Source organism: Chelon labrosus (assembly GCF_963514085.1).
Source record: "Chelon labrosus genome assembly, chromosome: 13".
NCBI lineage: Eukaryota > Metazoa > Chordata > Actinopteri > Mugiliformes > Mugilidae > Chelon > Chelon labrosus.
Window position 1 is genome coordinate 17,131,318 of NC_140346.1, and position 21,189 is coordinate 17,152,506.

At 43.5% G+C, this 21,189-nt stretch overlaps 1 protein-coding gene across 1 annotated transcript in view; it reads left to right on the forward strand.

Annotated features, from left to right (window-relative positions):
- The first annotated feature begins 497 nt into the window (after positions 1 to 497).
- dscaml1 (Down syndrome cell adhesion molecule like 1) overlaps positions 498 to 21,189 on the forward strand; it is a 75,649-nt gene continuing 54,957 nt past the window's right edge. The window contains exons 1-2 of the mRNA XM_084558793.1: positions 498 to 818; positions 8,268 to 8,414. Coding sequence (XP_084414919.1) covers positions 8,312 to 8,414 — 103 coding nt within the window. The 5' untranslated portion in view covers positions 498 to 818; positions 8,268 to 8,311. The remainder of the gene's footprint in view (positions 819 to 8,267; positions 8,415 to 21,189) is intronic.

Sequence of the window (21,189 nt, forward strand, 5' to 3'; positions counted from 1 at the left end):
ATTCTGTAACTTTGAGCTTAATTGGGTATAGTATTATCTATAGGTTTTTGTAGACTGAGCAATAATCACGTACAGGACTCACAGTAGTATTATTCCACTGATTTAGTGAGTTGACTCATGAAATATAGTAAATGCACCTCTAGTGCACATTGTGGCTAAAATATTTCATCAAAACTTTTCCCCTGTGTGACACTGATTTAATATGATCTCATATCATATTAAATCAGGAACAGAGACAGAAACACCTAAATTGTTACGCATTGCTAAATAATTGCTGCATTTGTGTCCATACTTTGTCAGTGCAACGTGTTTTTAGATCCTTGTAGGTTGTGTGCGGCCGCAGATAAAGTGTTAATATGTACGTATGCAGTTTTACTCACTGTCCGTTGAAAAAAATGTCTCTCCCTCTTCATACCTGTTTGCTACATCAGTGCTGCCTTTATGTCTGACACATACCAGCTAGCCAACTCCGTGTCCCTTGTCTCTCATCCCAACAGTCAACAGTGAGGATGTTGTCTCTACTCGGCTGTACTTTGTGAACGCCTCCCTGCAGCGGGTGACCTTCTCCAGCTCGGTGGGGGTGTCCCTGCCCTGCCCTGCGGGCGGCGCCCCCCATGCCGTCCTGCGCTGGTACCTGGCCGCCGGAGACGACATTTACGACGTGCCCCATATCCGCCACGTGCATGCCAACGGCACCCTCCAGCTCTACCCTTTCTCTCCCTCCGCCTATAACAGCATTATCCACGACAACGAGTACTTCTGCACCGCTGAGAACCAAGCAGGCAAGATTCGAAGCCCCAGCATCCACATCAAAGCAGGTGAGGGTTCGGACATGCCTTCTTTCAACATTAACATTTTGATGCCTTCTTATGGTCCAGGCCCTGGTATAGCCAGAAAACTAGGGTCTGTTAACGACTGTCATTAACTGATCCTAGTTGTGTGAGCTTCTGATGGGTAACACCTGCACATGTCCTATTTAAACCCCAACTCTCCACCAGTCTTTAGAGCCAAAGAAGCTACTTGGATAAGTGGCAAAATGTCTTCAGGAAACTCTACAAGTCCAGTTGCAGATTGTTTTGGACGTAATTGCCCGTGTGTTTTTGAACCCCACTTTCCAGAAGGCAGCACGGTGGTGAACTGGCTAGCACTGTCACCTCACGTCAATTGGGTCAAACCTGTGTTACGTCAATATATGTAGCACCAAATGAGGTAACACTATTGTGACTTTGTGTGTGGAGGTTGCAGGTTCTCTCTTCCGCATTGCAAAAGGCGTGCAAGCTGACGTTAACTGGTGATTCTAAATTGGCTGTAGGCGTGCATGTGAGTGTCAGTGGTCGTTCGTCTCTTTGCGTTAGCCCCGTGACAGGGTGTACCCACGCCTCTCACCCAGTGCCTGCTGGGATAGGCTCCAGCTCCCCTGCGACCTTCTAATGATAAGCAGTTATAGATAATGGATGTACTTTCCAGAGACATAAACAGTGGCATGCAGATGGCACCTGGAACCTGGACTATACCTTCATAACAGTAGTAGTAGTCCGTATTTTCTTTGCTTGTTCGGTCTGGGTGATGGAATACCCGGTTTGTAATACTGTAAATGCAAGGACTTTTATATAATTTTGTCGAGTGCAGTGACTGTAGTATAACCTTGTTGCTATACGTTGACTTAAGAGAAAGAGAAAGAGAAAACTCTGATTTCAATATTACTCTTGTGACAAGTAAACTGATATTTGTTTATTAAATTGGCAGAGTGCCCTATTTAAGAGCATTACTGAATATTTAACTTCCCTACATCTTGATAAAAGACTTGTCTGAATACCCAGCTGGGCACTTACTGAAATAGTCACGACCTGGTTAAAGCCCAGCATCTGCGAATATGGTCACACAAATGTCAGTCTTATTGGTGTCCTAAACCAACAACTCCTCCCGGTGGGGTTGAAGTGTCTCAAAATACTGTAGAATAATAATAAAAAAAATAAAAATTCAGTAGAAGACAGACACACAGCCTCATAGACAGTTGGTTTAGTGACCTGTCCGCACTCTGCTGCCAAGGTCAAAGCTGGAAAGAGGTGCTGAACACACTGAGGGAAGGTGTTACTGCGCTTTCTCACACTCTGAGACACACATACTTAAAAGTCATAAACACATGCACATGACCTCGTGTGATACACACTGGATACACGTGTATACAACAAACACACATGCGTGTATGTTCACATGCATATGCGCGCACCCTTGCAAACGCACACAGACACACACACACACACACACTAACATGCACACCAGCCTGTGCGCAGTTCATGCCAGCAAGCCTCCTGTCTCCCAGTCTCTCCATCTGTCCATGGACTGGAAAGTCCCCTAACTACACACACATGCATACACACACACACATATGCACACATATACACAGACACAGCCATTTTCCTCAAGCTGGCTCATGGCGTTTAGTTGCCAGCTCTTTGTCAGTGTGTTTGGCGAAAAAAAAAAAGAAAAAAAAGATTTTGGAGAGTGAGCTACAGACATGAAAAGATGTGAAAAGAATCGTAAAAAAAAAAAAAAATTGGATTTTCAGGTCAGGGTAGTGGCCAGACAGACATTTTGACAGTGTTTATCAGTCCTGCATGAAGACACAGTCAGCAGTTCCATACCCGACACATGTATACAAACAAAATAATTCTCCAAAATGCTGCCAGACTCTGTTCCTCACCACCACACACACAAACACACCCATATGGCTTGTGTGGTCTCTAGAGGAGGACAGTCCCTCCAGCGTGAGAGTGACCTTCTAGCCAGCCTCGGCGTTGGGATGACCTTCCCTCCCAAATAATTACAACAATTAATCAATTAAATGCTGAGGCAACCACAACTCCACAGCTCCATAACCAGGGCTCACGTGCATATGTGTGCACCTCATTACCTCCAGAGTCCTGCACAACACACATGCTCACTTACACGCTCACATGCATATTAAACCCTCCGGTTGCCATGGGCGACAGAGGCGTGATCGCTAGGGTGTGGCATGCCTCGTCTCAGGTGGTGCAGGAGAATGATGGCAGCTGACAGCTCGCAGTGTGACACCCCCCCCAAAAATCTGACCCACGCCCCCTCCCCTTGCCATCCGTGTCTTTCTCCCTCCCGCCCTCTTTCCCTTCCCTTCACATCTCTCTCTCTCTGTCCCTCCCCCTATTTCTCACCCTCTACCATGCATGCTGATTGTGGTCCAATAATAGCACTAGCACCTGTCTGGATAGCTCTGCATTTATGAAAATCACCGTGTGGGCTGCTTGTTTTCCTCTATATGTTTTATTATTGTATTTTGCTCTTTCATTGTAACAAATCAAGTTTTGTGTTTGCCTTTTTACTCAAGCTTAACAACAGGCCGTTTCAGGGATTTATTTAATCTATTGAATAAAGTACAGCTCAAACTCAAGATGCACCTCAAGTTGTCATACTCTCCGTAATATTGGGACTTTTCCAAAACACAGGTTTTGTTCTAAAAGTAGACAAACCATTTAAACTTGCTTAAATTCCCGGAGTTATCATAACAAACATTCCTGCTTTAGCTTCTAAGCTGAATTTCATTATTGTTACTTGGTAATTCAGTAAAAGTCCATATTGATTTGAATAGTCTGTTACCTTAAGCCAATTAGACTTGGAGATAAAACTTAAAGGGGAACTACTGTTTTTTACAGCCTGGACCTTATTTCTCGCGTAAAATACGGTCGTTTACTCACCCATATAACTTTTGTGTAATTTGTATTCCTTCGGGCGGTATTTAGATCTCCGTATATCTATGTAGTTGGAGTGACTGGGGCACCGAAACGCAGCCTCTAAATAACGCATTATTTGCCGCAAAATTCGTTCATTTCACCAATATTTTGTTATCGTACGTTAGTGCTATTCCCCGTTGAGTCTGGTAGATTGACCTACAGACCCCGGATGATGTCTTCTGACCTGGATGATGTTGTCTCTGAGCGCCGTGCCGGTCGGCTTGTTTAACTGTAATTTGCTACTGCTAGTTTTTTTGCAACATGGCTGAATATTTTTATAATGGGTAACTCCGGACTCAACGGGGAATAGCACTAGCGTACGATAACAAAATATTGGTGAAATTAACGAGTTTCACGGCAGATAATGCGTTATTTAGAGGCTGCATTTCAGTGCCCCAGTCACTCCCACTACATGGATATACGCAGATCTAAATATCTCCCGAAGGAATACAAATTACACTAAAGTTATATGGGTGAGTAAACGACCGTATTTTATGCCAGAAATAAGGTCCAGGTTGTAAAAAACGGTAGTTCCCCTTTACAGCAGACTTCATGTTGAGTGTGCTTCAGTAAGTTTGTAAGTAACAGTCTGCTATCTGATTGTCATATCATATAGAAATTAATGGATTTCAATGGATTTAAAACATGGGTCAGCAACATTAAAAGTAGTTCTTCCCAAAATAAAAGTCCAAAACAAACCTATGATTATTTTCCTAAAATGGAAATATTCAGTATACTTTGTGTATAGCTAATTTTAGTTTTGGAAGGTCCGTAGAAAACATAATTTTCTCCCATTTTAGTTGTTTTTTCCCCCCTAAAATACTGTATGTTTTGGCAATTGGCCTTAAATTGAAATTATAATTATGATGGATTGTCTGTGAGTTTCTGCCGGTTTCAGCTTCATGCTGAAGGTAGCACATTGTCTCCACTTATCCTTCTTTTATAATATGTAAGAATAAGATTAGTTGAGTTTTTTTTTTTTTTTTAAAGAGGTCATCCTTCAAACCTAGTATTACTAAGGAAAAGGGCAAAGAAAATCTATTTCACATCAATAAATTGATTTAATAGTTAAACATTTTTGTGATGCTAACCCCTAAAGCAATTTTTTTTGTGTGTGCCATATCGAGCATATCAGGCAGAACCTATAGCTTCAGGAGTAAGGACTCTCCGCTCACATCTGAACATATCCATGCATTTTGCATTTTTTCTTCAGTTTCTCTTCTTTGGGAAACTCAGATCATTTACCTCATTGGGTAACAAGTTAAAGAAGAAGAAAAAAACGAAAGCACACCTTTGGTGCGTTCAGTTAGTTGTTGCTGTTAGTCGTGGTAGGAATATATTCTGTCTGGAGTTTGTGAGTCTCACACCGTGTGCACCTAACACCTCCTCACACAAACTTAATAAAATGAAATGGGGACACCTGTTCGGTGAGCCCCACCTCAGCTCCCTTTTGTTCCAACTAAAACACACAAACCCACGTAGGCCCGGGCCAAGACAGCAGGTGTTTAGATCTCCTTCCTCCATCTGCCCTCCTCATCTCTTCTCCGGCTCTGACATTTCTTACTAACACAGTAAACAGAGTCTCTGAACCTGATACACTTCTTTTCCTACCTTTTTAATTTCATACTGAAACTTGCGTCCGTTCATTTCTCCTGTGCTTCATTATGTTTCTCCTGCTCTGTCTCCTTCTGTGTTTTTACTGCTTGCTTTATGAATAAGTAAATGCAGTATTTGGTTTCCCCGTCGTTAATTATTGAAGCGACAGTGATACAGGACTTGCCTCCCAGTGCGCCCAGTCGCCCAGACCCATGTTTTAGCTCGTTCCTAGGCAACCACGCTGCATATAGTCAGGCATCAGTAACATCCTAATGATTCTGCTGCGCATGCGATGAGGGGGAGTGCAATTTACACACAAATCAGTTGGGCTACCATTTGCATCATGTCACAAGGCTTAAGAGGATGAATATGTAATGTTTTTTTTTTTTTTCTCTGTGTCGTTCATATCTTCGAAGAAAAACGTGTGATAAATGACAATGCTATCTCAACAGCTTCTCCTTATTGGGGCTGCTTACATGGTTGTGTGCAAGGGCATGTTGCCACACAGGGCAGACTTTAATGGGGAGATGAGTGGTTAAACAAGACTTTCCTAGAGGGTATCAAGTGTAGGACAAGGTGGGATCACCGACAGGAAGCACAAACCCGACGTGACCTTGACTGGACTTGAAGCGCTGAGCTGAAATGTGATGACACGTCATCATTGCGCCGAACATTTACAAGCTGTCAAGTTGATTTTAAACACTCTATGAAGGCGCGGTGGGCATTGGGGATTTTACTTGTTATCGACAAGAGGCAGCAGGGTCAGTCAGAGAGTAAATAAATGATTGAAAGAATTGGCTCAGCCACAACAGCTGAGGCTACTCCGTCGATCCAGGCTATTGATCTGCAGGTAGATGGCATCAATGAAAAGCAGGGGCTGATTAAATGAAGAATTGAAATGAGGACCTGGTTAGAATTCATTGTCTTTTAGCCTTGATTTGTTTACAAATGAAGCTTCAGCTCACATTAGCGGGCCCGTGTGTGTGTGTGTGTGTGTGTGTGTTTGGCGACCAAAGTGAGAAGTGATATGCTCTCCAGGTTCAAGTGAGGTAGAAAATAGCAGGGTGACACCACGGATGGTAGTCTAAAGGCACAAAGTCTAGTGTTATACACCTCATGTATATGTAGGAGTCATATATATGAGAAAATGTAAAAAAATCCTATAGTTCTGACTAATTCTCAAGTCTTTCACAAGTCAGGAAAGAAAAAAGAAAAGGGTCTAAAGTTCAGTGAAAGAGCTATGGACGGAAACAAACAAAGACTTGGGAGAAAAAACCTCGAACTTTAAGGTGAAAGACTCTCCACCATTTGGACAAGGACATTGGCTTTGGTTCCACTGGGTTCCAGTGACAGTGGAGGCTGGCATAAAGCATTATTAATGACCAAGGAAACTGGCCTTCAGGCTAGGCGTTAATTATATCACTGGAGAGCTGGGGGAAAGAGCGAACACGCGGGAGGGTGGGGCCTCTCCCCGTATTTTGAGTGTGTGTGCGTGTGTGTTTTACATTGTTAAGCCATTACTGTCCTCATTGCTAAAGGGATCCCAGTTGATAGATTGCCAGAAACACTCCCCAATATCTCCGTTAGCCCCTATCTATTTTCTGTAATTGTGCTCATCTTAATCATGTCAAGCAGCCTCCTTTCTGTCTGTGTCAAAGTTACAGGAGAAAAATCGAGTAACATCCCTTTAAACAAATGAGATCAAGATGGCGGGTAAAGCCACGCAGCTCAGCTCAGTTCAGTTTAGTAAACAGCCCCCCTGTTCATTCAGTCTAGCTGGCATGCCCTTGAACTACCTGTCTCTCCTCCTCACCCAAATAATCCATTAACTTAATTTCCCTTTACTTAATTTATTTAATGAAAATGTATGCTCTGATTCAGCATTTCGCGTTTCTCACTAATCTTAATGTGACAGAGTTAACTGGAGAGATAATTTGGTTAGCTACAGGCTACTGTTTTCGTCATTAAGCCTGTCTTAATCACTACCATCCTTTCTGTACACTGGCACAGATTCACAGTCTAGTGCTCTGCATGCCATGTGCAGGGGGTGTGTTTTTGATGCCTGGCGCCTGCATGTGACAGTTCCATCGGCTGTGAGCAGCCCTCCGCTCCTCGCCGTCGCATAGCATCTGTGGCGTTGTTCTTTGAAAGGCGAGGGGGCACTCACTGCGTGTCCCCCTCTACCTAGCTCCAAGTTAGCCTTAGTAAGATACTGTGAACCTGGGGCCTGATATGATCGAACAGGCCACCAGACAAGTTAGTTTACGAGGCTTGCCCTTGCTTTTACATTAGGTTAGAAAAGACAGAAAGACACCATGTGCATGTAGATAAAGTTGTTTAGTTTATTTGCAGATTTATAACACTTAAAAATGACTTGTTTTAGAACGTGGCAGTGTCTTTGGTTTTTGGACTCTGAGATGAGTCACTATGAAGATGTCATATTGTCTTGGATATTGATCAAAGTGAGATTGTGAGTAATAAACTCTCAAGACAGTATCTTAATGCAGCCATTAATGTGGCATGGTAACACCAAAAGAATCAGCCAATAGTTTGGTGTCCTAAAGACCCAGAGTGCAACACCTTCATTGCTTTAGCTCTAGCTAGTTTGATGCATTGCTTTTTTCCTTTTGTATCATTAATTGAATATCTTTGGGTTTTGGACTGTTGGACTGAAAAAACCAAGACATTTAAAGACATATGCTCCTCTGGGGAACTGTTCTCTGGCATCTAATCAATAAAATAATTGTTTCTTAGCCCTACTGTTACCGCAAAACCAACCAAAGTTGTCACTATCACCTCTTTTCCTCTGGCTGAAACTAAAGATCTAAGTTGAGCTGAGACGTCCACTACCACCTCCAGCAGACATCCGTCCAATCCACTAACACCAGCTCCTTTCTTCAACAGTGTTCAGGGAGCCCTACACAGTCCGTGTGGCCGACCAGCGCTCCATGCGGGGTAATGTTGCCGTGTTCAAGTGCCTCATCCCCTCAGCCGTCCAGGAGTACGTCAGCGTCGTGTCCTGGGAGAAAGACACCGTCTCCATCGTCCCCGGTAGGAAATTCCACCATACTCATCCACCAAAAGCACCAAATACGTCCCATACTGAGAGAGGATACTGTGTTTGATCAGTCTGTGGGTAATAAGGGAAAGCAGATGATCTGATGTCGTATGTAAACCTCAAATCATGAGTTGGTTCAGTTAAAAATTTAAATATGATAACTGTAATGTAATGTTTTTTTTTTTAAACAGTTTTTCATGATTGCTCACAGCTCTTAACTGATGCCGATCAATTTGTTTGTGGGACTGCCACTGGTGTCAGCGACAGAAAATGGAGGAAGGTTGACAGAACGATCCAGTCATTCAAAAATAAGTCTGATGAAATGGCCTTTGCCTGATGCATTCCTGGCTCCCCACTCGCTCACTGACACCGCTGTGGTTAATAGCTGTGTTACAGGGATAAATCAGGCATTAGTAGACATGTGCTGTGTGTGTGTGTGTGTGTGATGGAGAGAGAAGGACAGAAGGGTGTGTGTCTGTGTGTGTGTGTGTGGACGGGGAGGATCTAATTTGATGAGTGATAGATCTGTTTAGCTGCTCATCACAGTCACCGAAAAGAGAGCAGCCACACCTCCAGGGCTCTGCCGTGTCTGGAGTTGTTCTCGCTGCTGCATCTGATCCTCTATTCAAATCATTCAATGTTAAACTAATAACGTGAGTTTGAAACCGAGCCTCCTACATGCTGTTCCGCGTCTGTGCATTGGCATTTGTGTGTGCGTGTGTGTGTTTGTGTTCAGGCTCGTGTGGTGCAGTGTTAACATTTGCTCCGCGGAGCAATGGCAAATTGCAGGGTGTCAGATGAGACTGTTTAGGTCAGATGATACGTATTGCTCCCTCTGCCCCTTATCTCGCTCTCTGATACCGAGCGGCCGTTTCATCTCTCGACTAGTGCGTGCGAGTATGTGTGTGTGTGTGTGTGTACGAAGGTGCGTGTGTGTTTGTGTCCCTCTTTGTATTGCTCTGTCCTTCACACAGGAGCACTCATTGATCCACTGTGGTGTGTGTGTGTGTGTGTGTGTGTGTGTGTGTGTGTGTGTGTGTGTGTGGCCTGAGGGGGGTTTCCAGTCTGGATCGATAAAGCTTGCTGTTGGATTCCCCTCTCTCTTGTCACGGATCCGTCGGTGTGAGAGTGGTGAGACCGGGCCAGTCTGTTTGACTCATAGCTCATTGAGTGTGTGTGTGTTTGTTACAGCCACTGTATCATGGCTGTGTGGTAAGAGCTCAGCGGGAGCACGTTATTGATCGACTGATGGACGCATTTGGTGAAACATGCACATGTGAACGAGCAAACGCAAGGACGAACATGGACGGAAACATAAATAGTTACATGAGCAGCTTCTTTAGAGGTTATCCTGACCGGTAAATACATTATTTATAACTTTGAATAATAAAAAAGAATCTTTTTTTTATTATTTTGATTTAAAAATACATGTTTTGTCAAGAACAAAAATGATATTTATGGATTTGCTTGCAAAGTGTATACTGTAAACTACAGTATTTGATTGACGTGATGAAGAATAGACATTTATAGAACGAATAAGCATTTAATAATCATTTTAAGCTATTTTTTATAATAATAAACCAAGTACTGAGGGTTGGACTTCTTTCTCTGTTTCATATTATTGTACATGTAGTATTTTTAAGAAAGTGGACTGTTGATTGAGCGTGTCACATTCAGCTTTGGGGAACCGTTTTTACTGTTTTCTGACAGTAAATATAATGATTCATTAATTAAGGCAGAAAATAGTGATCGGATTATTCGCTAATAAAAATAATCATCCCGAATCATCTGAATTTGCATTTGAAAAGACTTGAGAGCTTTTTTTGTTTTCCTTTTTTTTTTCCTCCCTCGCTCCTTGTCTCTCCACGGCTGATGAATAGGTCTTATTAGTAACACAGTGCTCCTCTTCTTCTTCCCGTCCGTCTTTGACTCAAAGCCTCCTCTCATCTCTTTCCCTCCCTGGTACAGACTGGTGGCCTGTGTCAGCATCATGGCCACACACACACACAGGCTCTCACACAGAGTGCATGTACGCACCCCTCCCACCCCGCCGCACTCCACCACACACCTCATCCATCCATCCATCCATCCATCCATCCATCCATCCATCCATCCATCCATCCATCCACTTCATCTATCAGCTCCTGGTGGCATGTACAGCTTTCAGTCTTTCGATAGCACTCGAGATGCTCTAGTGGTTTGCCATTTATTAGGGACACTGTATGCCAAGGTATTGGCTTGACAGGATGACACATGTCACACAGACGGCTGTGTTGGTCAATAAAGCTGAGTTTGAATGGGCTTTGATGAAGAGGCAGGAGGGTGTTTGCTGACAGCTGGCCTCACTGTGAGACGACCCTGCCTGGGTGTCGTGTCACTATTTGACAGCCAAATCTGTTTGCGTAGTGGCCCGTTCACGGAGCGATGTGGGGGGAGTAGGCAGATAGATAGACAGGCAGACAGTCAAACAGAGGAGGGCTTTGTGTGTTGTCTGGCTATCGTGGTTTTTACTCCGCTGTCATACCTCCCCTTCTCCATCTAACCGTGTTTCTCTCTTTAATTGATGGTTTGCCCGCGTTGGCGTTGGTTAGAAAATTAACATTTTGTTTGCTTGTCAGTTTCGGGGGCCTGAAAGAGCGCGCTCTGACGGATGTGTATGAAGGAACTTCATCTGCGTGTGTGTGTGCCTGCATGTATGTGTGTCACTTTGTTAGTATCCATCTCCCCCTCCAGTTGGAGCTTAAAACAGTGTGAGTTTTATCTGGTCACCATGGTAACGGGTGCGATCCGGCGGGCGGAATGAGGAAGGTGTGAGGATGCATCGCTGCCTGATTTTTATTAGTGCATCACCACGGCTCAGCTCCACCATACTCATGCAAACACACAGACATGCACATACACAAACAGACACGGAGGACGTGGCTGCGTGTTTTTCCTCCTTTCCTTCCTTCTTTCTTTCTTTCTTTTCTTTTCTCTCTGAATATGATGATGTGTTTTTAGTTGTGTGCTGGGGCAATGCATTCCCAAACATCTTGCTGCCGTTTTTGTTTTATATCTACGTACATTTTATTTGATAGGTGACGACAAATTGTCAAACATAGGTTCATGAGAATTTATCCAGAGCCGCCGTCAAGCAGCTTCGAGCGTTCGTGCCAAAAGGTTATCACGCATATAAAGCACGTTGACGTGCATCGATACCGTGTAAAATTATTAATCGGCTTACACCTTTGGAGTTCGTTACACCATTTCACCAAGGAGGCATCCGATTTGCTCCAGATTTGACAACCACTGCAGAGATATACGAAGAACCGGCTTCAACATCAACAGAGACCTGAGTCAGTCTGCGGTCACATAAAGAGATGGGAGCAACCCGGACAGTAGCAAGTTTTCCAAGTTGCTTGGGCACATGTCAAGTATTTTATAAAAACTCTGCAAGCGATCTAACTCTCACTTTTATTGCTTTATGCTATTGCACAGCGGTACCGGAGTGAACTGTCAAAAATTAGCGATAATTTCAAAATTCTGTTTGGGCCTTTAGTATATACAGTAATTAGCCATAATATTCAGGATCATGTTGTTCCTTTAAGACTCACTTCTTCTACACATTCGAACAAAAACAACCATTGTGGTAAAATCCAAATGTAAACAGTGCAGTTGGTTAGATTTATTCTCTTTGATCGTGTGAATCACATTATATATTGTGGTTGAATAAATTACACAGGTGACACCAAAGCAGTGGCAAATGCTGATTAAAAAAAAAAAACAACAACTTATGAGTCGTATCAAAGCATTACTGTGGGGTATGGGAAGGACAAACCTGCTTAAGATGTTTAAATGTTAGACAGTTTGTGATATTTTAACATGTAATTTTCTCTATATTCTCTACATACTCTTTAAGTGAGAGCCAAGCAGAATGACAGAATCCTACTCAAAAAAAGACACAAACTGATAGATGTATAGATCGATTGATTTTTCTATTAAGAGCAATTGATTAATCGATGAAGTGGGAGAAGCGGACAGAAAAGGGAAAGTACTGAGGGTGAAGAGGGTGTGGAAAAGTGTGCCGTCTGTGTTTTTGCATTCATTGATTGAGGCTGTTTAATCCTTCTTCTCTTTCACACACACACGCTGCCTCTCCCTCTCCCTCTCTCTCTCTCTCTCTCTCTCTCCCTCCCTCTCTCTCTCTCTCTGTGTGAAGTGTAGCGTCACCACAGCTGCTGCAGCTTCTGTCCCGGTCTCCATTTTGTGGACACTCTGCAGAGGCCCTGCACTCTCTCTACCCCTCAACTTCATCCCTCTCTCGCCCTTCCTTTCCAGAGGCACTTATTAGGAGACAGTGAAGTGACAAAGCATCGCCTGTTCCTTCCACTCCATCAGACCTGAGTGTGGACAACAGATAGGCACAAAAAATGGCAGGATAAGCAGAAAAAGAAAGACAAAGTGGCACAAAAGCATGACATGCTAAATTATGCAGATGGCAAAGTGGGCATAGGATGCAGGGATGATGGAATGAGTTGGGTAGGTATATGAGGACATAGGAGAGGATAAGCGGATGGACAAAGAGAGAGGTGTATGTGCTTAGATTTCTTGCTGTCCCCAGCACCCTGGGGAGGAAGAGAAGGCCAGGGGCTCTAAAGCCGCTGTGTCCTGCCATTAAAGATGCATCTGACAAGTGCTTAATGCCGCCCCACCTACCCGCTCTCCTCCATTTCTCTTTCTTCTTTAGACTTACCTTACTTATCCCTGTTAGTATCTCACCATTAAGCATCACACACATGGTGTGCATCTATGTGTATTTATCTTTAGGATGGCTGGAGTTCATACCTTGTGAAATCTGAGGGGGGAGAGGGCAGACGGGGGTAACTGTGGAGGGGAAATGGGTGGTGTTTACTTATTGATGTGTGTTTATGGGCGTGTGTGTGTGTGCGCGCGCGTGTGTGAACCTGGCAGTGATGCGTGTGAGGTTGGGTTATTTATTCAGCACTCGTGTTTGGATGTTTTACAGAGAGAACAGGTGCAGAGCGACTCTGAGCTCGCTCTGTTTGAGCGGACTCTGTGTGTATGTGTGTGTCAGAGAGACAGACAGAGAGAGTCAGACACAGGAGCATTCACTGCTGTCCAGGCACTGATAGGGCCGCAGTGTTTATCTGTCGTGGGTAACACGATTTGAATGATGAAAGGAAATGACAATTTGCAGATTTTAAGATTGTCTGACATGTAAATCTCCAGGTTATTTGCATCGGATAGATAGATGGATTGATGGGTAGATATTGTGCATGCTCAGGAACATGGATGTTCTGTGTAGAGATTGAAATGGCGGGAGAGATGGAGGGAGATTGAAGGAGGGAGGGAGGAAGTGAGAGAGGGCTGTGCACGAGGAGAATTTCAATGGCACTCCAATCATGCAGGCAGTCTCGTTAGCCCAGGGAACATTTGCATAGCGCTTCGCCGAATTCATTTGGCCTTACTCAGAGAAGATGGCTCCCTTTCCTCTCTGCTACTTAGTTATTCATTAGCCACAAGGTGTGCGCGAGTGTGTTCTTGTGAATTTGTCTGCGCGTTCGCTTGTGACCTGCTGACCGTCGTGCCTTTCATTTTACACCGTATAGTCCTTGTCGTCTGTGCATGAGATTATTGCTTGCCGCGTTTGCAGCCTGGGCGGAAGATCTGCATCTTTCTGACTGAATGGATGCGTGCCTCATTGTCTCCTTCTGCATATATACCATAGTGGGTAGGTAAATGCCGGCAGACAGAATCGCTGTCAGATATTTTGCCAAATGCAGAGCCGACGTCAGAGCATTACTCATCACCCACCATGATCTCCTCGCCAACACCCTCTTCCTCAAACAGCGATGCCGTGGCTCAACTTTGTGTATCACTGCTGCCTTCCTCCTCCTCCTCTTCCTCCTCCTCCTCCATCCCAAGGAGCTAATTAGGGAAAAAAATACATGATGGAGGTTCAGACAATTGGATCTATACTTGAGGCCATCATTAATGGGGAGCATGACTTGCCTAAAAAAGCACGGCAGTTGAAGGGTGGGGTGATATTCTGTGTGTGTCGGAGGCGGGACGGTAGGGGTGATGTCAGTGAGGAAGCACGGCCAGTAAGTGAAGATGACACACATAATGAAGAATGCAGTGGATGTGTTATTCTAATTATCCCACTGACACCTCCTCGCCGTCTAATGTTGTTTGACAGTGCACAACAACCATGGTGGAGAAGTGCACTTGTATGCACGAGTGTGTGTGTGTGTGTATGAATTTGCAACCAGGCATTTGCTGGAGTCTGACAGTGTTTGTCACATGTGCTTGGGTTGAATTGTGAATTTGCTTCGTGTGACCTTTCCTAAAGTTAGTCTCGTAGTCAGTTTAGGTTAACGGATAAAAGAAATATCCCTGTTCCAACAGTATCCAATGGTCCATACTAACTTCATACACCACAGCGTGCTAATAAATAATACATAATGAAGCTGCAGCTGTGGCCTCAGCTGAATATATTATATTTAAATTACAAACGGTTGCAAACTAAATAGCTCATACCTGCTATACAAAAATATTACCTTACCTCTGAATCCAGTTTTAGCTACCAAAATCTCAAGAGGAGTCTTTTAGGAGTATAAAAGGCAGAAACATAACTGAAGTGTTACCACCATATCATGAAGTAAGGCTTTCTAAACAGTTGTATGTGGCCACACATGGGCTCCTTTTCCAGAATATGAAGAATCGACACAGTCCATCATAGCTGCAACCATTGGTTTGTTTATCAAAAAGACAAATTATCAGCTATTTTGATTAATTGTTTCAGTTTGATTAATGTTTTGTGGGGAAAAAAGCAAAAACAATGTTTTATTACAGTTTTCCGTGCAATTTCATGAGACTTTTATTTCAATAAAATGCCGCCATCAGCTGACTAAAACCTAAAAACGTTAAAAATACAGAGAACAAGTTTACGCTGTATCTACTGTATGTTTAGGGGCTGGAATAATACTCTATTCAGGATCAGGAAACTGAGGAGTATGATCTTATGAGTCAATGAGTAAGTTGACCAACAGGTCAAAAACGTGTCTGGTCTTCACTGTGCGTAATAGAAAGACATATAAAAACAAAAGGAAGGGAAGAGAATGAAGCATTTGTGTGTGCATGTGTGGTTACGGACATGCATGTGTTTATGCGTATTTGTGTTTTAGTAGCGCAGTGGGGGCAGGGCAATATGAGAGATATCCTGTTCCAACACATCCCCGCTGGAGCTGACTTAATGACCCGTGACCTGAAGATGTACATGCTAGGGAAAGGGAGAGGGAGGAAGGGAAAGAGGCAGGGTAGCTGAGGAGGGACAGAACAGGAGGAGGAGGGAAGCAGTGGGGTGAGAAACCAGGAACAAAATGGATGAAAACTGCAGCAAATAAAACAGAAGAGAGATGCAAATGTGTCCTGTCTGATGCACCAGCCCTTTCTCTCCTTCTTTGTTTCTCGTTTTCTCTCTCTGACACGTCCGGATCTGACCGCTGTCATATCAATCAGCGGGAGGTTCACCTCCCCTTACCTCTCTTTGCCCGTCTTTGGTGCTTTAATTCACTTTTCCTTATTCATTTCTGTCATCTGCCTCATATATCACAGCTAATCAAAGACAGGACGGAGACAGCCAACAGAGCACTGACACGCAGCCCACAGTGGACAGGAGCAGAGGCAGCGAGAGAAAGATAGGGAGCTTCAAAGTGAAAGGAGGAGAGAAGGATAGAGGTGAAATAACTTGCTAGTGGAGTGGGCAGAAGACGGGTTAAATGGATTAGCACAATTTACCTGCTGTCCCTTTTTTTCCTCCACTCCCACTCAATTTTTCTTTTCCCCTTTTGACACTCCCCATTTTATTTAATTCCGATGTTTCCCGGACTTTTTCCCCTGTCCTGTTCTTTCTCTGTAACCTCACGTCACCTCTGTCATATCTGTTAAATTCAACCGTGAGCCTGCCTGTGTGTGTGTGTGAGTGTGTGTGAGAGTGTGTGAGCCCACTGATCTCCCCTGTCAGCAATGGCATCTCTGGGCTTTATTAATAGCTAATCAATGAGCTCTCTGGGACTTATGAGATGGCCCGAGGACTCCCACAAGACATGCGCTGGCGTATCAGCGCGCACACACATCAATAGTTCATTGAAATCAGTGGAGTGTAACACGTTTGGAGTTTTGTTTTCGCCAATAGTGTCTTTTTTTTTTTCAAGTTTTAATTATATTTTTATTTAAGCACTGCAACAAAATGGTGCAAGCAACTCTGATCTATATTGGACGGTTTCAGATTTGTCCTTTATGTTTCCTCATTTGATTTATTTGCAGAATAAATTGCAGCAGTCTCCCTCTCTCTCTCTCTCTCTCTTTCTCACTTTCTTTCTTACCTCTGCCTGTTCTCTTACTGCTTGACTTGACATTTATTCCTCTCAAACGCTTATCAGGCCCACTTGATCGCCTCTTGTTTTGCATCATTATTTTTCTTTCCATTCTGCTATTTTCAGCGTGCCTGCCCTCTTCCTATTCTTCCCTCACCTACTTATTTTCTCTGCTCTCACATTCTGTACCTTAGCTCTTGATATTTTGAAAGTGCAGTCTGCTTTTTTTCTTTTCTTTTCTTTCCTTTTTTTTTTTTTTTTTGTTCATGTGCATAGCCATTGTTTTACAATGCCCAGGGCAACGCAGGTTTTCTGTTCCTCTCGCTCTGTCTCGCTGGAGACATTGTTTGAAAACAGCAATGTGAGTTTCAAACATGTCTTAGGACGAATCCACCAAGTTTATTGCTTTTTACCTTTCTCCTTTCCTCCTGAGTCACACACCCGAGCTTGTTACAAGTGTGACATGTTCCATGAATAGCCCTCCTTTCTACATGTGTGAATTACTGTTCAGCTAAATTACATTTCTCATGATTTGTGCATTATGTGGAATGATTTTGATTTTGAGCTACAGTAATGTTGCCACCATATCTACTAGCCCAGTCAGATCTGCCATCAGTGACTACAGAATATTTGTTGATAACAGAAATCGATTAAAACTACGGACGACCCGAAACAGAAAATCCACCCCAGAGGGCAGCCTAGCATTGCTGTCATGGAGGCCGATCTGACAACACCATTAAATTGTAACCCTACACAGCGTTGGAGCTCAGAGCCAACACATTGCAATCAATGACACTGCACACAAGTTAAACTCAGTATGGACAGCAATCAATAATGATCACTCCAAACTGTAGGCAGGTCAGAACCATTTGTACCAATAGGGGGTGCAAAGGGCACTTGTGTTGCCTCTCGAAGAGTTCCTAATCAATTTTATTTTAATTGACTTGGGCAAAGGTCGAAACGTCAGGAGAAATTAAATTAAACTTTCCTTTCCCAGGCCTGGCGAGAAGACCAAACCATTGATCTGACATTGCCCATTTTAAGCCTAATTTTAAACCTCTACACCCTCTGGTACGACACCACCAGGATGGTGATGAAAACTTATTCCAGGTGGATGAAAGGCTTCGACCGATTGTCGAATCTCTGATCTAGAGGAACATTGTGGATTCCACCATAGTTGTGGATCAGTGGACCAAGCCTTTATCCTTGTGAGGTCACCAGAGTGGTAATAGTATTTGGCGGAGGCTTGTTGGTGGCACTACGGGAGTGTGAGTTATCAGAGCCAATTGATAGGAGAACTTCCAGATCATATAGAAAAGCTTAGAGTGTGTGAGTCTTCTTGGCACATTCCTAGTTGGTGTTGGCCTCTGACAGGATTGTCCATGGTCAATGATTCTGTTTGTGATTTCCATGGAAAGGACCTCATGGCGAGAGTGTCTGGTTTGCAGCCATCAGAACGGCATCTTTGTAAATAGGCGATCTCTGCTCAAAGAAAATTCATTGTGGCGTCATCAAACTGTAAACTTAAGTGTGGACTTAGCCATCTGAAGTATCTCAAGGTCTTGTTGAGGGTAAAATGGAACATGATTGATGCAGCATTAGCAGGTGGATTGGTGCAGCATTAGCAGCAATGCAGGTGCTGTACTAGACTGTCATGGTGAGGAGGTCAACAAAGCTTTGGGGTTACCAATTGACATATGCTCCACTCCTAGCATATGGTCATGAGCTTTAGGTAGTGACCGGAAGAATGAGACTACGAATGAGTTTCCAGTTGAGGAGCACAGACGTCCCAGGGAAGATGCTCTTTTGTTTTGAAAGGAGTGAGTTTAGATTGTTCTGGCGGCTGATTATGATGTCTCCTGGGTGTCTTGCATTGGACAGGCACAGTCCAATGCAAGGCACAGAAGACTCAGGGGAAGACCCAGAACATGCTAGGAAGAGATTACACAACACAACAGAATTGACCCTAAATCACTAATATATTCAATGATTCAACATGCATCATCATACTGTAAGCACTATTTCTCAGTTTAGGTATTAAGGTTTTAGATGATATATATTGTATACCTGTAATTAAACACATATAGGTGCATAGTGCAACATCAGTGCAACATATTCCAGAGTTTTAATTTTTTAATATTATATTTTTAATAAAAGATTAAATCCTCCTGCGCATGCATAATACCAGTCTCCACACAATAGCCATTCTCCGCAAATTTTTCAGCTGGATTTCAGTGCAAAGGTTTTGTGGCCATCCCTTTTTTTTTGTTGTTGTTTTTAAAAAACAGTGTTTTGTTGCAGTCAGGAGACAGAGTTGGCCAGGTCTTGGTTATCACAAACTGTTGTGATTGTCGCCTTGTGTTTAAGGTCATTTTCATGTTGGGAAATTCCTTTCCTGCCAAGCTTGTCGAGGCTGTGAGTCATCTATTCACTCCCTATTTGGGTATGCAAACTTGCATTCATAGTGTCATCTTCCCCTGCACCTTTTGCATTCGTGGTGTCACATATCTGCACACTCCCACCCCAGTGTTTAACAGTCGCTACCATGCTGGCACTTTGGTAATCCTGGCCAGGCCCACACGAAACACGCTGGAACCCATCTAATTTAAAGTTATTTTGGTTTCATCTGACCAAAGAATGTTCTGCCAATATTCATGTTCTTTGGCAAGTTTAGTCTTACGGTTTCGTGCCATTTCGTGAGCAATGGTTTTTTATCTTGGACAGTGTCTGAGTAGTCACTGAAACACCAATTTCTGCAGATAATCCTTATGCTAAGTCAGAGGCACTTCCCGTCTGTTTTTTGATGCAAGGTTGAGTAAATATTGAATCGTATATGGCGTCATTTTCTGAAGACAGCCAGTGATTTTCTGTTGTCAGTATGGCCCATTTCCAGTTTATATCATGGGGCAACCTCCAGGGTGGAAAAACTACAATTCATCGAATAGTGGATGAGGCTGGATTCAAAAGCATTTCAGTCCCCATAGATTCCCATGTTAAAATAGGATTTGGTCAGAGCTAGAGCAAGTTGTCAGCTTTTCCACAGCTCCACTCATGATCAGCAGTCAAAAGTTAGATGGAGTCAAGGACTGTCAAAGTGGCAACGGGCTCAGCCACTCTTAAAGAAACCTATGGCTGATGTCACAAAGAGAAGAGACATCTTTACAGTCCATGGTTTTTATGTCAAACTTGGCTTGCTGGTCATTGCCGTGAGCTTCATATTCAACGGACAGATATGAGAGTTGTATTCTAGTTACAGTCTTTTTTATCTAACTCTTTTCAGTAAAGCAAAGGGTCACAGCTGACAGGAGACTTTTTTTTCTATATCAATTCAAGTCGCAAAGTAGAGCCTTGAGTTCACTTTTTCATTTTACAACTATTCACACATCCAGCTGCCCTTTAAGAAGAATGTGTGTGTTTGTGTTATTGTGTGTCTTTGTGTGTGTGCAAGAGAGAGCGAGAGAGACGGAGGGAGAAGAAAATCTTTTTACATCTGAGCTTAGCTGACTAAGGCTCCCAGAAGACAAAGGAAGGGGGTTGAGGAGTGCGGAAAAGGGAGAATATAGAGGAAAAGGGGAATGTAATTTGAATCTCATATACATTTCAGTTGAAAGTCATTCCAGCCTTGATACATTCTCTCTGGAGTCGGCCTCACGCGCATACAGACATGCACGCACCCCCCACACCCCCCACTCTTGTGGACAAAGCTCTTGTGTATGAGCACAGATTGACAGTTGAGTGCTTGCACTACAGCTCATTCATCCTTGTTGGCTACATGTCCGCAGCCAAGTTGAAAATACATGGTGTGTCGGATGCAGCCTCTCTGCTGATAGCACCTACAATTGCTTGCAAGCTCACATACCACGAGTACAACAATAAAATAGAAAGAAAGGGGAAGAAAACACAACCCGTAGGCGCTAAACTGATTTGTCTTGGCGCACTTTATCCCTCCAAACTTATTTTTCTTTTGTCCTGGGAGGCACATTTCTCCACCACCGTCTCCGAAGAGAAGCGGTTGTTTTTAAAAAAAAAAAACTATTTTACGTCTCCGAGTGAAATCTGGTTCGTGTTTCTTGCACGACCACAACATATATCTGGACAGGGGCCTTTGCCTTTTCAGTTTCTTATGAAGGAACATTTTCTTGTAATCTTAGAAATCTAGTGACTCATAATGTGTGCACGTCACCGTAGTGTACACGCTGTAATTTAGGCTCGCAGCCATACAAAAGAAGAGCTACATATCAGGTGCTTCTGACAGTGTCAGGACTAGACACATATTTTGACTTAAGCACTCACACTTGCCAACAGCACCCATCTCCAGATTTGCTATTTGTGTGTGTGCATAGTGTGCGAGTGTGTCTCTTTTCCTCTGCATAAACAGTGTGCCCTTCTC